This window comes from Lepisosteus platostomus, chromosome 22 (genome assembly GCF_059453375.1).
Source record: "Lepisosteus platostomus isolate fLepPlt1 chromosome 22, fLepPlt1.hap1, whole genome shotgun sequence".
In the NCBI taxonomy this organism is placed as follows: Eukaryota; Metazoa; Chordata; class Actinopteri; order Semionotiformes; family Lepisosteidae; genus Lepisosteus; species Lepisosteus platostomus.
The window spans coordinates 11,807,389-11,823,459 of NC_142632.1; the positions used below are offsets into that span (position 1 = coordinate 11,807,389).

A 16,071-nucleotide genomic window follows, 5' to 3' on the forward strand; every position below is an offset into this window, starting at 1 on the left:
AGACATAGTATTTATTAAGCAATCCTGCTACACACATAAATCACTACATTGCTCCAAAGACCATTCCTGTTAACTTTCTTCAGCATTCAGCTCCGAGACCCATATTGCTGAAAGGCCGTAAAGAGCACTTCGTAACAAGCAATTAATCCTTGATTCCAAGTGCCATAAAGCTGAGCTGAAATGGGGTGCTTGGTAAGGCTGGTTCACCCAACCCTGCGCAATGTATCCCCACAAATCATCCATTTTCCCCAGGGGCAATCACTCTGTCAGACAGCAGCCGGCATTTACAGTGCCGATAGTCTAAATTATCATCTAGATTGATTGAGTTACGAAGCATAACTTCCACCACAGCGACTGCAAATGATTCGGTTTCTTGACTTTATGAGCTCTGCGCGTGAAGACAACGAGATGAGTGGCGGTTGACTTAAGTGGACTACAGTGTACGAAAGTGTGTCGCATTTTCCATTGTTTTTCTGGGCCTGATGGTAGTGATACTTCAGGTTAACCCTTCCCCGATAATTCCATACAAGCTGAAGGAACCTTTCCTTCCTGCGGAGCTGCCTGTTCCATGGGCTGGCATTGCTCCTGCAAAGCTAGAAAAATTGCAGCATGCATGGATTAACACTTTTTTTTAAGTGCAAAGACTAACACTTCATTTTATAACTAGTATGAAAGTTATTAATGTTCAGCCGACACTTTGAGGTGTCTGTGACAAGGCTTTAATTAAACCTTTTTGCTTTCATGGATTCACTGTGATAAAGATTGAGGGCTTCCCCATCAGCGTTTCTTGGTTTATTATAATACTTCAGAATGTTAATTCTGTGCAGATTCCCTGAGCCATCATAGACTAATAAACAAACCTCTTAGTACAAGTACAAATAATCAACATAAAATACTAACTCTACATGATCCTGGCTTATTTATTTTTTATTTAATTGTCTAAGAAAGTATCTTAAGGGAAAACAACAATGAATAAATGCATAAAAATGCGTAATTTTAACTCTGGAACATGAAGCTGTCTAATCTTAGAATGGGCAATGGTGCTGCTCTTATAATGCACATATGAGACTACAGAGTCTTCAATATAGTGATGACAAATACATTTTCCTTTATCCTGGGATTTAAAAATTATGCAAAGCCCCTGGAAGTTTGTCAATGGCAGACTGTTGCTATTTAAAGAATGTTTTTCCAATGGTAAAATACCACCCAAAGACAAATCAGCCCTTTTCCCAGCTATCTGTTGCCGTGGTGTGAACATTTATTCCCCAATTAAAACAGAAGGAAGTGCAGAATGGGAAAAAAAAGAAAATCATCTAGCTCAACCAAACAGCCCTGTTAACTCGATTAACCAGCGCAGAAACCCCATGCAGATTAAAATGATGGTGAGCGTTTAAAGAAATCCTAATGACTTAATTTCACTAAATGAGCATGCCAGCCCCTTGTCACATCCAAGGAAACAGACCCAGCCCAGCCCCCGGCAAGGAGCTCTGTATGTGTACATGTCTAATTGGGAAGTGAAGGCACAATGCAATTACTGTAGCTGTAAAAACGTCACGAACAGCCGCTGCAGGCTTGAGACAGACTTATGGTGAGCCAGGGAGTCGATCAGTGGTGTTGCATTTTATATGGTGCCTCTCTACAAGCCATCCACCCTGTGGGTCAGCAGGATGGCAACCACAGCCGAACCAGTTCTCTCCCGCTGACAGTCACCTCACGGCACAGCGCTACTGCTTCTGTCTCCCGAGAATCTGGATCTCAAAAACACCTGGGCCTGGTTATCTGAATTTAGCCCCCTCTCGGCATTGATGCCTTACATTCTGGTACAGAAGAGAGCATCTATAAACACAATCACATACCTCTCTCCCAAAACAAGCTATGGAAATCTCTAGTTACATATAAGAGATAATATTTAGAAGTTTCTCGTTTGAAGATGCAATTATCCCAGCAGAGCAGTAGTGCTTATAGTTTTAATCACAGATAGTGTATTAAGACTCGTTCTTATGTACACTACATGGAACAAAGTTCACTTTGTACACAAGGCAAAGTACTTAATCCTCTGAACAATCTCAGTTTTCAATACAGCTGCTTCCCTGATTGCCTTGTCAGCGGTACGGTCTCAGCGAGGGGTGTTTTTTCTGGAGTGCTGTCTCAGTGGGAGCCCAGGAAGTCAGGATCTTTGGAGCCAGGCACCTCTGCCCAGGCCTGTGATGCAGAATGATCCTCAGGCCAGCACCTGTTCGTGCCATGTCTTCCCAGCTCTGTCACGCAGTCTCCCTGTGACCCCTGTGCTCTTCCCGCAGGCTTCCCGGCGACGGCGTACGGACCGGTGGCGGCAGCGGCGGTGGCGGCAGCACGCGGCTCAGGTAGGGGGGCCCGTGGAAGAGGCGGCTACATGGCATACCCGCAGAACGCAGGGGCAGGTAAACGCTCTGTTGGTATTCTGTGTGGCTGCAGCTCTCCATACTCTTACTAGCCGCCTCTTTGTTTTCTTCACATGTTGTACACATGGGGCGCCTGAGCACAGACTACAAGCAGGGACCGGGGGCTAGCGGCACCAGCCGGGGCACGCTCTGGACTGCTGCCCCGGGGCTGCAGAACAAGCTGGGCTCTTTAATCCGCTCTTTGCCGTTTCCGTACTCTAGAACAGTCATGTCGTTAGAGGGGAGTGGCAGGGCGTTTATTTCGACGTGAAGGTTTTTATTTCTCATGTTCGGCCTCTCTGTGCTGTTTCTTAACAGTGTCAGGCCCTCACTACAAACACGCAGATGTCGCATTCTTCAAGAGCTCATTGATTTTGCTCGTCAGAGTAACAGCTACAACTTTATCAATTTTAATTCAATTAATATAGTAATGAATAATAACTGCTGAGCCCAAAATTGTCAGGTTTCATTGTAATTTCAGGGAAATAACTGTCTTTCGTAATTGGCCTTTTAAAACTTGACTCTGTGCATACTATATATACAAACGAGCTTCAATCAAAGCAAGAGTGCCTCTGTTTAAATTTGCTGTATCATGTCAAACACTTGAACGTTTATAAGTTTAAAAGCATCTGCTATCTTCACAGTGGGAGGGTCACGGTGTTGATACCTGCCCCACTCCAACACCACAATAAACATCTGCTACTCTTGTGAAAGTTTTTACTGCAGTAGGGAAGAACAGTATTTAGATCTGCGGCTTTTCAGAGCCAGGTTTGACTAAGATACTCCAGGCTGACATGAGAAATCAAAATCTGTGCCAGTGCTTGTACTGGGTGTAAAAGTGCAGATGGGGAGAGGGACACAAGTCTGTCCTGGAGAGGGCAAAGGGAGGTATCTGAAGGAAACAGGAGTCTGAAACAATAAAACAGTCACAGCTCTCTGTCATGAGTGATCTAGTCAGATCTAAATTAAATTTTGGGAATGCTTGGGGTCAAAATATTTTAGAATTTCTCTGGGAATTCATCCATGTTTACCCAATGCTTCTGCAGTGAAAAATGCTTGGTTTTCTAATTTAATTTAAAACACATCTGCTTTTCAATACGCAATAGAGATTTAATTTCCTTTTTCAGAGCAAATGCATGACTTTTTTTTACTTTAGAAGAACAGTACTATATGAAAACAAAATGTGCTGTTGTGGTTTGGAATATCTTATAATATCCATCCAAAATATTTTTTCACTTATATCTAGTTATCACTTATTTCACTTAAATATAGTTTTCAACTTTAAATTTATATCTAATCTAATTTCAATATCAGGCCTTTTAATGACAAATCCCAAAGGAAGTAAATCACTAAAGAGTAAATCTGTGATTACATCAAAGATGACTGGAAGAAACTAGTTTTGGTCTCTCCCCTTCGGACTGCCACCTGATATTAAAGTCAGCATTTTCAGAATCCCCCTCACCCTTCACCATAATTTAAGGTTTAAGGCGGCTGAGCACATCCGTACTGGTGACTGAAAAGCCATAAAAAAACTGGACAAGTTTTGGACAAGACTGGACTGGCATGTTGGAAGGTGGTGGGATCACTAGTACAGAAATGTGAACAAGAAGGATAGATGGAAATGTCTTTCCTACTCCGTACAGCACAATTACACTCTGTGATCTGTGATGGGGCTTAATGTTAGCTTTCCTCACCCCTTTCTTTTAAAACAGTCCCTGTGCTATTTCCAAATTCATCCTTCAAACTGTCTGTTGCTGACAAATATCACTTAAAACAGACACAAATTTCTTACCCTGTAAAGTGCCAGATGAGAGCGCTTACAGTATATTTTTGAGAAGGCATTTTTGTTTTCATTTTGGGGTTCAATACAGTGTCCAACAACTCATCTTATAGCAAACATTTGTGTCCATTCTCCACTTTCTCTCTGCGCAAACAAAAAAAATAACATGTGGCAGTCTACATATAGTTTGCCACAGGTTCCATGTTACATTATTACATACTGTAGGTCTTCTGTCTTTAGAATACAATACAAGTGTCAAAATAAGCTTTTTTGGATAATGGCTTCTAAAGGGACAATATGAATGAAATACAGCTGCACTGATATTTATTTCCTGAAAAAGCCACAATAACTGAAAAGTTTACCATAAGGTGTGGTGACTAACGGTCTCACATGTGAAGTAAAATAAATGCTACATTTTATGTAACCTTGCTCACAAATCAAATTTGACAAGAATGCACAGTGATGTATTCTGACTTTATATCGCCACAAGGATTGTGTGTACCACTGTGTAGGAAACTTGAGTTCAAGAAGCTTCCGATCATTTTCCATCTGAAAGTGAAAGTTAGCTTTCAAATGATTGTTTTCTAGAATATAATATACTTCAAATATTGTAATATATTTCTAACAGTCACTTCATTCATAATTACACAATACTTAAACTAATGCATTATGAGTTTGTAGAAACCTGTAGAGCTAACTTCTGTAATTGGTATTGCCAAGCCTGGGCTGTACCAAAGAAGTTGCCAGATTTTATCCCCTTTACTTTTTGGGAGCGTTCACACTTGAGAAATGGCTGAGCCTCGTATGTGAGTGCAGTCGGGCTTAGCTCTTGCTGCGTTCCCACGAGACTGTCATGTATATAACCTGCAGTGCAAAAGTCTATGAGAAAGAGCGTCTTCTTGCCTTGTCAGTTTTTCCATTTTATTCTTTTTGCCATAATTCTCTGCAGAAACATTTAAAGACTTTTCTGATCTATTTTTAGTTTAGGGATAAATGTTCATTATTGTTTTTGGGGGTTTTGTAGTTCTCAACTAAAAACTAATTCACTTTATATTTAATAAACTAGGATGTGACAAATGGCCACGTAATGCTTTATGAATTAGCAATAAAAACTGATTAATCTTTTTTTTATTGAAATAGTCATAAAGTGTCCCAGTTACGCAAAACATGGAAACCGAGAGGATCACTCATGACTGTAAAGTACAAAGATTTAAATCCATCTGTTTCTTGGGAGGTGGGTAGGCATCGGATTTAGGGAAAGGGTGCAGAAGATGGGATATGTGGGTCTGTGTCTTTTTCAGTTTAGGTTTGATCTTACAAATACGTTCTAATAACATCTGACATTTTTTTTCTCTTTTCTTAACGTGATGACAAGTGTAACAGCAATTTCAGTATTAAAGGATGAGAAAAAACTAGCTGTCAGCGAAAACATTTTCAATATCCGTTCCATGCAAACTGGCACTGCTTGCAGAGCTACAAAGGACCCCTTTCTCAGATCAAGTGTTTTTCATTTCTGTGGCATGCTGGGCATCAAGGGGTGACTGGCCAGTGCCTGTCTGTGCTCAAGCCACTGCATGTTCGCAAACAGGCCTCTCCACCCAGACTAGTAAACATGGATTTCAAGTTTCTTTATAGGCCTTAGAGCCCCAGTGTAAGGTTGTGCTCATATATAGACAGGAAATGTTCCACACATGGTGACAGATCCCAGCTCTCAAGAGAAACCAAAACGTGATGTACTTGGCATTTCAGAAGTGGCCAATGCTAGCATTATTAGCAAGTAAGCAACTATAGTATAGGAGTTATCAGAACGTAGGAGGGGGAAGTTTGGGGGACTGGGAGTGCGGATGGTTTTTTTATACAGGACCATGCTCTCTCACTTTCTTAACTTACTCTTGTGTCACCCCCTCATATCTCTGCAAGAGTCACAGGAAGAGGTACAGTGCATGATGTTCGTTAAAAATCAGACTAGTTTGTGGAAGCTCCTTCTAATTGCAGTGTCCAGCAGGTATGGCCAGTCGTCCCTTGGCGCAGTACAGTAGAGGGTACTGTATAGTAGATTAACATTGCTTCTGTTCATTCGCCTGATTAATCAGTGCTTTTGGTGCCATTAAACAGCCAACCTTAGCGACAATCAGATAATTTCCATGCCTGAAGTCCTGTGCGGTTTTGTATTGAATTTGGGCGCTATGATACTTTGCAACTATACTTCTTTTTCCTTTTCCCCCAAGTTTTTTTGCTTTTGTTTTGTTTTCATTTTTGTTTGTTCTTTCTTTTGTATTAACTTTTTTTTTCAATTTTAATCGAACAATTAACACTACACAAGCCTTGGACAGGTAGATATTGTTGCTGATGCACTGATTTAATAAAAATAAATTTAAATTGTCTTTTTATCAATTGTCATTAAAATAAAAAATGCATTCCACGGAAATCAGTATATGCATATTATAAAAATTTGAGAATTAAATTGAACTGCATGCATTATTTTTTAAAAAGGCCTTAAATGCAGTGAATGAACTACAGGAACTTTGGAATTGAATTTTGGTGCATGTGTTGTGAAACTAACCTCTAGCTGTACACCAAAGTACAGGTGACAGCAGAATGTTTTGGTGCTGATGTCACTTAACCATGATTCTTAATGACAAGCTGATTGTAAACTGTCTGCAGAGGTGACAAATGCAGGCTCCTGTTTGTAATCATAACAAGGACAATTGGTAATTCACGAATGAATCAAGTCTGGTGCATTAAATAAGGAGTAAACGAAATGAACGAAGAATGCTTTATACCACAAAAAAAACGAAAAAAGGAACAAATCCCTGACCAGTCAATAAATAGACACTGGAAGGTCCCACTCGTTGGGCATAGGCAGAAGGAGGTAGGTTGCAGGGCAGTGGGCTAGGTGTGAGTTGAGCCTGCTTCCTGGCCTGTGACGGTGAGTGTGAGCAGTTATGTTTCTGTTGTTTTTCTCTTGCTTGGTTGGGCCCGCTGAGAGTGAGTGTCTCTGACTGAGTCTGATACACTCGGAGCTGTGACCTCCGCTCACACTCTCTTCTGAGCGCACTCCGCCGGAAGGTTTGTCCACACCCTTTACTCCTCTCTCTCTCTCTGTGTCCAGCTTCCTGTCCGTAGCGGCTGGTTGCATGTTTATATTGATATATATGCTTGTATCAGACAAACCAACCGTTCTTAAAGGAAACAAAACTCATACCAACTCTCCGTACGGAGAGATATCTTTATTTCATTACTGTACACCTTTGTTTTTTTTTCTGTTTAGACTTTATTTTAAAACTTTAAGAAACTTGATTTGTTGTATTATCATTTTTTTGTTCATTTCTTTATGGTTATTATTCCTTTGCCCTTTCTTTTATGTTTATTTTTCTTTTGACTAAACAAAACACTTTATTTGTCCTGTGAAACATTTCACATCGCTCCCTCTTCTGCTTGAACCCAGACTTGTATGTATCTGTGGGACTGAACTGAATGCATGCACCTGTAGTAGTGGTAATGGTAGCAATTAGATGTAGATTTTAGTATTTCTCATATTTTGTTTGTTTGATCTTTGACACGCAGATCTTGGGTTTTGATTTTCTTTTATTGTAGTCCGTCTGAGTTCACAAACTGTTTCTGTGGGTTGGAGAAGGAAATTCTGAGACTCTATGTCTCGGCTAGATTCTGCACAATATCTCAGACCTTTGGCCATTTTCACAAAATGAGCTCCGCAAGCGTGGAAGTGCAATCTAAAAGATGCTGATTGCCTGAATTTGCAATGCTAAAATAATCTGGAATTGTATATTGCCTTTTGGGAGCTAATTTCTATTCATTTGACTGAGCTGATTTGCTGTACAGCTCAGTGCCTGGCAAGATTTCGTATTTCTGTTTAAACATGTTGCATCGTGTCTTAAAATATATATTGTATTTGATTTATTTCTAAATAAAATATACGCAAAAAGAAAAGAAGAGGAGGAGAACCTTTATTAAGCCTGTTAGGTGCCCTATCTTCCTGTCCTCTCCTCAGTTCCCCAGTCACTCACAGCTGGAGTATCGGATGCACACATATAGCAGAGCACATTTCACTTCAAGTAAGAAATCCAGCATCCATTGCCCTGAGTGTGGCCGTGCCTCAGTGTCAGATAGATACTATTGACTCTGAGTGTATCTTTGGTGACAGGGGTCTTGCAGTTATCAAAGGAACAGTGTGAGAAACAGTATGACAGATAATCCCCTTCCTGCCTTGTTCAGAATTCAGTCTTTCCCCTTGGTCATATTATGTCTCCATGTGCCGACAGTGAGTTTTGAGGTTTGCATCATGCAGACTAGTCCTGGTTAGTTTTCCACGACAGGCTTTCATCAGCAGCTCAGAGCTGTCTTGCCACTACTAGTGCTGCATAGCATCAAAGTTTCCTGCAAGTATCTGTCCTTTAACAGACTCCTCATGTAGGGGAGTAAAAAGATAGATGTAGCATATATCTCTGAGAATGACTCAAAATACTGAAACAGTGTAAAATGATGCACTGCGTTTAATAATTCTTCTGTATTTCTCAAAGATGGACACCCAAAGGCACTGTTATCTAAAGTGTGGCATATTGATGCCTGTTGCACTATTCTGTCATGGCAACATGTTGTGATTCTCTTTTACCTCTCACAATTCTTTCTCTGAGTTTGTTTGAGACCTGTCAACATTTTGTCAATAACTTTTTCCTGAAAGGAAAGAAAGAGTTGTGTAGGGGGGAAGCGACAGTGGAAATAAATCATCTGTTAAAATTCATTAGCAAAGCCTCTCTGAGCACAAAATGACAAGACATTAAATATGGATTATTTATGAAATGTCGGCGCTCTGTGAAAAGGAGGTCTAGTACTGTTAATTAGTCACCTATTCAGTTAGAAAGACTATTTTAAATGGAAAGTGAAAGCTACTTGAGGCTAAGAGAGCTTGTAATTTTTAAAAATGACATAGGTGGAAATGGAGTAGCTAATTATGGCTGTTCTGAAATTCAAAGCTAATTTGGATACGCATTTGACAAGTTTATTGACATTCTCTCAGGAATGACGTGTAAAGTTGTACAAATGATGATGGCAGATGTTGAGAGTCTGAGTAGCTGACAGGCTGCGGACCAGACCCTCCCGGTAACAGTAGATTTGGTGGAACTTTCTTATGCTGTTCTTGGAGGACGTGGGATTGATGGGTTTATATCGGAACTATTACATGGCTTTTTGGGCTGTACCTGATCACAACTGGGCTTTAAAAATGTTTTAATTTATCTGAGCAGCTGAAGAGAAGGGGATGCTCTATTTTTCTCTCTGGTTTTCCATGAGATTATTTGGCTATTGTTTTTTTTTTTTCATGTCATAAGGCAATCTTATTAGGGATTTACAATCTCTTTTTTACCAGTTGTATCTTGTCAAGTGAAAATGAGTATGTAACACTAATCAACATTATAAGGATTTAAATGAAATGGGTATAGGAAGAGTTGATTGGAAAATAAAATCTTATTTCTTCATTATAAAGCTGTAATCTAGTGGCGTATGCAGTCCTTCCATGGTAGTGAACATTGGATGACCTTGTTTATTTAGAGAAACCGCTGACAGAATTTGTTGGGTTTGCTGATTGTCAATGGCTGCCATCAATTAAGCTCAGGCTTGGAAGGATGGGATTTTGTGTGTCTGCTTGTTGTGGCACTTGCAGTTGCTATAGACAGATGATACAGAGAAAGCTCTGTCCCTGAACACTTAGTGCCCCAATGGCCCAGAGTCACGCCTGTCCGACTCTGTTCCTCTCCTCTGTGCCTGGGCAACAGGGAAGGAAAAATAGAATAATTATTAACATAAATGATACTCGGCAAATGATTCACACCACTGGGCCTCCTGATCCCGTCTCCATGGCAACACGGACCCACTCATTTGTTTTGTAGATGAGTAATTACTACCCAATTAGAGTGGGATAAAAATAAAGGGAGCCTTTATGACTGCTCAGTCATTAATATTAATAATAAAAAAGGCCTGTCCAGACCGTGGTAAACACTGCGTGGAAGTACAGTTAGCTACGGTAGCATAGCCATACTTTCTTGCATGCTGTGCAAAAAGATGATACCCCCCAATGACTGCACAGGTGCCACTGTCTGCTCCACTTGCTGGACTTCTGATTTCCTTTGTTATAAAGCCGTCTTCATCTATACTGTATGTATATGGTGCACTTGAACTCTTGTACCCTTCTTGTCTGCCAGTTCAGATGAAAAAAGTTTCACTTAGTGTACTTTCACTTACTTTGAGTGAAAATCATGTCCTTGTGTTGTTCGGTGTTTCAGAGTATGTGGTGAAATTTCTCTGTGCGGTGATGTGCACTGTTCACAGCAGGAGGTATGTCTCCTGAACATCATGAGAACTGGAGCAGTCTCACACACACTTTGAAATGGCACTGTTTCTCTCCCTGCCTGGTAGCCATTCCATTGCCTTCGTGACATTGGGTGGTATTCTTGTTTTGAGGCTTGCACGAGCAGGAATCGGTTCCCACCATTATTCCCAAACCTCGGAAATCCAGGTTTTTAATTGCGAACAGCGAGTTGCAGAATGTGTCAGATGGCAGTGAGTGAACCCGTGCTTGTCCTTTGTTACTTATTTCATTATTTTAATGACACACAGATGATTGAACAGACATAATGTTTGGTAATATGCTAGATATTTGCAGAATAACATACTTTGTAATATGAGATTTGGAATAATCTCAATAAGGCTTCACAGCCTAAAGAGGTCCCTAAAAGGCGAAAACTTTCCTGTTACATCAGATGTTGGAGTCTAACAGTGCATTATCCTTTTAAACATAGGAGCTGCCACATCTCATTGAAGACAAGCATAAGAAGCACCAAATATTGTTAGTGTAGAATTGTCATATAAAATCTCTATTCTGCCTTTGATTTTATAACAGTTTTATGTCACCATGACATATTATACACAGCACTAATGCAATTTAAGGGAATGCATATAATAATGGTGTATTTCTTTGCCAGAATGGAAGAAGAACACAATTAAGCAAACACTTGTAAATGTCATTGCCTTCTGCCTAATTATTTATAACAGACAATTTTAAAGCAAGCTTTTACTTTCCCTTAACTCTTAGAATGCCTGGGAAGGAGATTTTTTAAAGTACACTTTATTCCTTTTGTCTAATTTTTTTACATATTTTAAAAGAAAGTATAGTTTAAAATCTCTCAGAAGCACAGAACAACAATAATGCAGATGAGCACTAGCATATCTTTCTATTAACATGTCTGTATTTGTTCAATTAATGTTGGACTTGCATGTCTCAAAACCACACAGCTGGCCTGGTAAGGCCAATAACTTGGCAGTTTAAGCTTTAATTTGTGTTGACAAATTGCTTTGCTGTGTTTTTGTAACAGTTAATGATAGTTTTGTCATACTTATTAAATGACACAGTGGAGTCATGCTTGTATTGAATACTTTCATCTTATCGATGGGTTTGACGTTTCCAGATGTAGGACGTAATGGTGACATTGACAGCATTCCAGTATATCTGCTGCCTTGTGTCTTGTGTCAGCTGCACACAGCATCACTAAAGTATGGGATCTGGGTGTCAGGCAGCTGTTCTGCTGCAGTAAACATCTGCTTCTGCTAATGGAGGACAACCAGATCACAGAGTGGAACCGGATAACATTATTAAAAAAAGTGTTTTTTTTTATAATTCTATTTTCTGATTTTCATTACATTTCTGCAACAAGGTTCTGTTTATGCAGTATTCTATATGTTATTGCTCTTGCAACTGTTAGAAGCAGTTTATGTATCAGATGCATCTAATGATTTTTTAATTCTGGAGGTCCAGCTCAGGTTGTTTTCTGTATTCATTGGAACTCCTGAAAGTATTTTTCTCAGCATTCATTGGAGTGTACACAACACTCATTGAAGCACCCTGACATTGCATATTTAATCACAAAAGTACAAGTCCATACAGTACTGTGAGGAATTAAACACATAACATATGAGTATTGGAAACTACAGCATGAATTGTGTTTTCAATGTATCTTAGTGTATTTAAAATATTGAATCATATAATTAAGTAACAAGCTACACTATTTTCAAGTTCACAAGTTATCCTAATTTTATTGCTTATCATTATAGTATAGACCTGTGTCATTTTTAAATGAACCACAAAATAAAATGCAACATGAACCACTACAGTGTATGTATGTAAAAATCAAAATGCAATCACATAGTAAAATTTAAATATGACCATTTCTTTAAAAAATTGAAGACCTGAAATTGGAGTTCAAGGTTCAGCTGTTGAAGGAACCTGGAGCTCACATGGGCAGGTTTATAATGGAGTTTGTGACTTTTCATTGAAGTTGTTCCTGACTTTTTGGGATTAAAGTTATGATGGAAAAATAGACACATGGGTCTTAGCTGAACTCCACTCCTCAGTAGAACCATGAGTCTGAGTGCCTCTTCAAAATGAACGGACCCAGACAGCCTCCCTCCTCTGGTTGATGACAATGAAGAACACAACCGCACAGACAATCATGATGTACCCTGGAAAGCAATTAAACATTGGGTCTGTAGGGTTGGTTACTGTATATCTTTAATATTGGTTTGCATTTAGCGAATTTCATCCAGTGGCACACACATTGCACATTGTGCATCACACTGTGAATGACTTTGGGGGTACACCTCCCCCAAAAACTCCATGACCTGTAGAGTATCTTCATACTGATGCACTGAATAAAAAAACATGCAATTAAAAAATAGTCCATTTTAACAACCTGAAAGTGGAAATAATATCTCCTACTAAATTCTGTGAAGAATTGTGGATTGAATTGTATTCCATTGAGACCAGAGAAAGTACTGCAGCCCATGTTTTAGGTACATATCAAATACACACCATCTAAACCCCAGGCCATCTCCCAGAGCCATTAACAGTTTCCACTTGCTGGTAGACTGAGAGAGGATGGTAGACTTTACAGAAACATCAGAGGAAAGCCATTATTACTGCAACTTTGATGTTTAGAATGATTTAATTCACCAGCATTTCTCAGTTTCTCTCGGTTAAAGTGAATAATTTGCATGCGCAGAAAAGAAAATTAGCCTCGGAAAATGTTCAAGCAATTCCATTCTTCCAGATGGCTGATTCATGATCTTGCTAGTCAGTAAATGAGAGCTTTTTCTGAATTCTATAATTTTACGCAGATAACACTATCATTAGAAATGATCTACCTGAATAATAAAAGTAATTTTATCAGGGTTTATTAGGTTCTTACGAGTGTGATGGAGACAGAAAATGCGTGCAAATGAGGACTAATTTTCAGGCCAGATAAACAAAGCTGCCAGGTGTTTTTTCCTGTTTTCTTACTGTCCCCTTGTTCTCATTATTCCTAAAATGGAATATGCAGATTAAAACAGGAAGACACCATTATAGCACCTAGGTGGATTGTGGATTATGCATACATAAAAAAAGAGACAAAGAGAGTCTCTAACCACAGCCCTCCTCAACTATTTAACTAATGGGGGAGAATGTAGCAAAGCCTTTGTAAAGGTCGACATTTGTTTGTTGTTAAAGATCTAATTAGAAACATGAGAGGAAGCTGAATGGCTGCTTGCTCGGCTAATTAGAGACATGCACGAAACCCACTTTGAACCTCAAGGACACCAAGCTATTAGCGCTTACATCAAAAATGGATTAAACCTAAGTGCTTTTTTTTAAAAAATGATTAAAGATGAGCTGCTTGAGTGGGTATCTTTTGTGAGAGGCTGCTGCTGCTTTTTTAACGCCTAACCAGCTTCCTCTGAAACGTTCTACCGAGAGAGAACGACAGAGGTAGAAGAGAGTATGAGCGTCTTTAAAAGTATGGTGTCCCACTTTAAAATTTCACATTGTGTTTGAAGGTGATAGAAGGGAGTATTTTCTAAGTCTGAAACAGCTGCTGAAAGTTCTACAGGACCAACATTCAATATGTAGGCCTATTGAAGATGCGGTGCTCAAGTTTAAGGTTTTACAGTTTTTAGGAGGACTTAATTGACCACCTCTGTTGTTCACTGATCCCAATGTGTCAGTAATGTTGAAAGGATAAATGAGACTTTGTACATTTACAGAGTACAGAAATTGTGAAACCAGTAGGGAGAGCATGTACCATGCCATGCCTCAAAACAAAGGAAAGAGATAATGGAAGAGAGAGGGGGTACTGGTTTGAATCAAGAGAAGTGGAGGCTCACAGAACAGAGCAGAGCGAGGCATTATGGGTAAGGCTCCCTTTAGGTTTAGAAAGTATGTTTTTTGGGATTGTTTTGCAAATTCTTTACAGCAGCATTGGCTTAACAGGTGTCATCTCTGTTCTTCTCAAAGCGTTGAAGATTTCAATATTAATAGCAAGTGGAACCACTCTGTGCATTAGCAGTTGTCTCTGAGACTGAAAGTGAGAGAATGTGGGTGGACCATACATGGGCCAGAGGTTTATAAAGTCCATCCAGTGAATGTAGATTCTGCAGGCACTTGACGTCATTATTCATTAATAAGCCTGTCAGGTCCCAAGTTGTGTCTCCCACGATACTTACAGAGGACAGATAAAGTTTTCTATACACATTACAGGAGGCTGCATTCCCCTCTGGCAATGAAAAATAAGCTTCTTCCAACATGTTTTCCCCCAGTGTATTCCATTCGCAGTATATGTACAGCAAATGATGTGAGCTGGTGTTTTAATATTATTTTGACATGATAAATTCCCTAAGGGAAGCACTCTTTCTGTAGCACATGTTCTAAATATGGCATTGTTTCTGTTCTCTTGCCTTTTGGGTGGCATGTAATGTGTATTTTTATTCTTTGAGTATTAACCCACTCTGGGTGACTGAGGGAAGGTGCAGAGACACTTCACCTGAACACCAAGTGATGGTTTGACCTGGGCCAAAGACTTGGGGTGGTGTTGGTGGGCTGACTTACAGTATTTAAACTTTGGTGCGTGGATGTTTGTGTGTGAGCGACAGAGTGAACACCTAGCATAATGCTTTTTTGATTGTTGTTTTATTGAATTATTTATCCTGAGTGGAGTAATTTCAGTAATGAATCACTGGTTTGCAGTACACTGCTCAAGCATTTCATATTTATTTATGCATTTTCATGTTTTTTGTGAGGAAAGAAATGATAACAACAATAGCTGGGGGATTAGAAGAAGCCTGTGATTTCCCTTTTCTCTAGCACATATTCTCTTGCTTAGCACGTACTACTGAATCCGTTTTTTTCTCATAATTGCAATAAAAATGTGTTTTGGAAAATAATGGATTTCTCTGCATGTTTAAATACGGCAGATGTGTGGAGAAATATTTATACCACCCGCAAAGGCGGACCTATTGATGCAAGTTAATAGGATCTCTTTGTTTTTGTAGTGAGAAGTGTTCTTGAAGGCACTGAATTGATTGTCCAGTATAAGAAGAGGCAGGTGATGTCTGAGTAGCAGACTGACAGGTTCATGAGTGTGGATGTACTGTACAGACACATCCAATGCAGAATTTGATTTTGATTCAATTTTTATCTTTTTTGTGTGTGTTGCCGAATACCACAACCAGTGTAACTCTAAATCCACATTCTATTTCTGTCCAGAAAAGTATGTTTTTGAGGGTTATGAAAAACTGTAAGTCCTTATGAAACGTAAGAGAAAGAACAACGACGGTTTCGATTTATTTTTGCCAAAATAAAGTATTCTTAAGTTAACTGAAACTGTCAACCTTTAACAACATAACACATAATGTGTTAGTACAGTGGCGATGACCTTATTTCTTTTGTATTTGAATAAGAAAAGTCCACATTGGTCCATCATGGTAATCTACAGTACCTAAAGCCTCTCTTGCTTTATGTTGACCTAATGGTTTCCCATAAAGAGTTTA

General features: G+C 39.4%; 2 protein-coding genes and 1 long non-coding RNA gene across 26 annotated transcripts in view; 2 read left to right on the forward strand and 1 right to left on the reverse strand.

The window, feature by feature from the left end:
• msi2b (musashi RNA-binding protein 2b) overlaps positions 1 to 16,071 on the forward strand; it is a 249,468-nt gene that overhangs the window by 204,578 nt on the left and 28,819 nt on the right. For 14 of the 24 annotated variants that reach the window (XM_088615733.1, XM_088615744.1, XM_088615730.1 and 11 more), the window contains one exon: positions 2,301 to 2,420. In XM_088615733.1, the coding sequence (XP_088471859.1) occupies positions 2,301 to 2,420 (120 nt within the window). The remainder of the gene's footprint in view (positions 1 to 2,300; positions 2,421 to 16,071) is intronic. The other 10 variants (XM_088615735.1, XM_088615746.1, XM_088615737.1 and 7 more) reach the window with 1 other exon arrangement.
• LOC148643476 (uncharacterized) lies at positions 2,427 to 8,154 on the forward strand. Its single transcript, XR_015929012.1, has 2 exons — positions 2,427 to 7,269; positions 7,798 to 8,154. It is a non-coding gene; the product is annotated as an uncharacterized LOC148643476 (long non-coding RNA).
• mrps23 (mitochondrial ribosomal protein S23) overlaps positions 12,117 to 16,071 on the reverse strand; it is a 63,412-nt gene continuing 59,457 nt past the window's right edge. Inside the window, exon 7 of the mRNA XM_088615754.1 lies at positions 12,117 to 12,732. Coding sequence (XP_088471880.1) covers positions 12,650 to 12,732 — 83 coding nt within the window. The 3' untranslated portion in view covers positions 12,117 to 12,649. The remainder of the gene's footprint in view (positions 12,733 to 16,071) is intronic.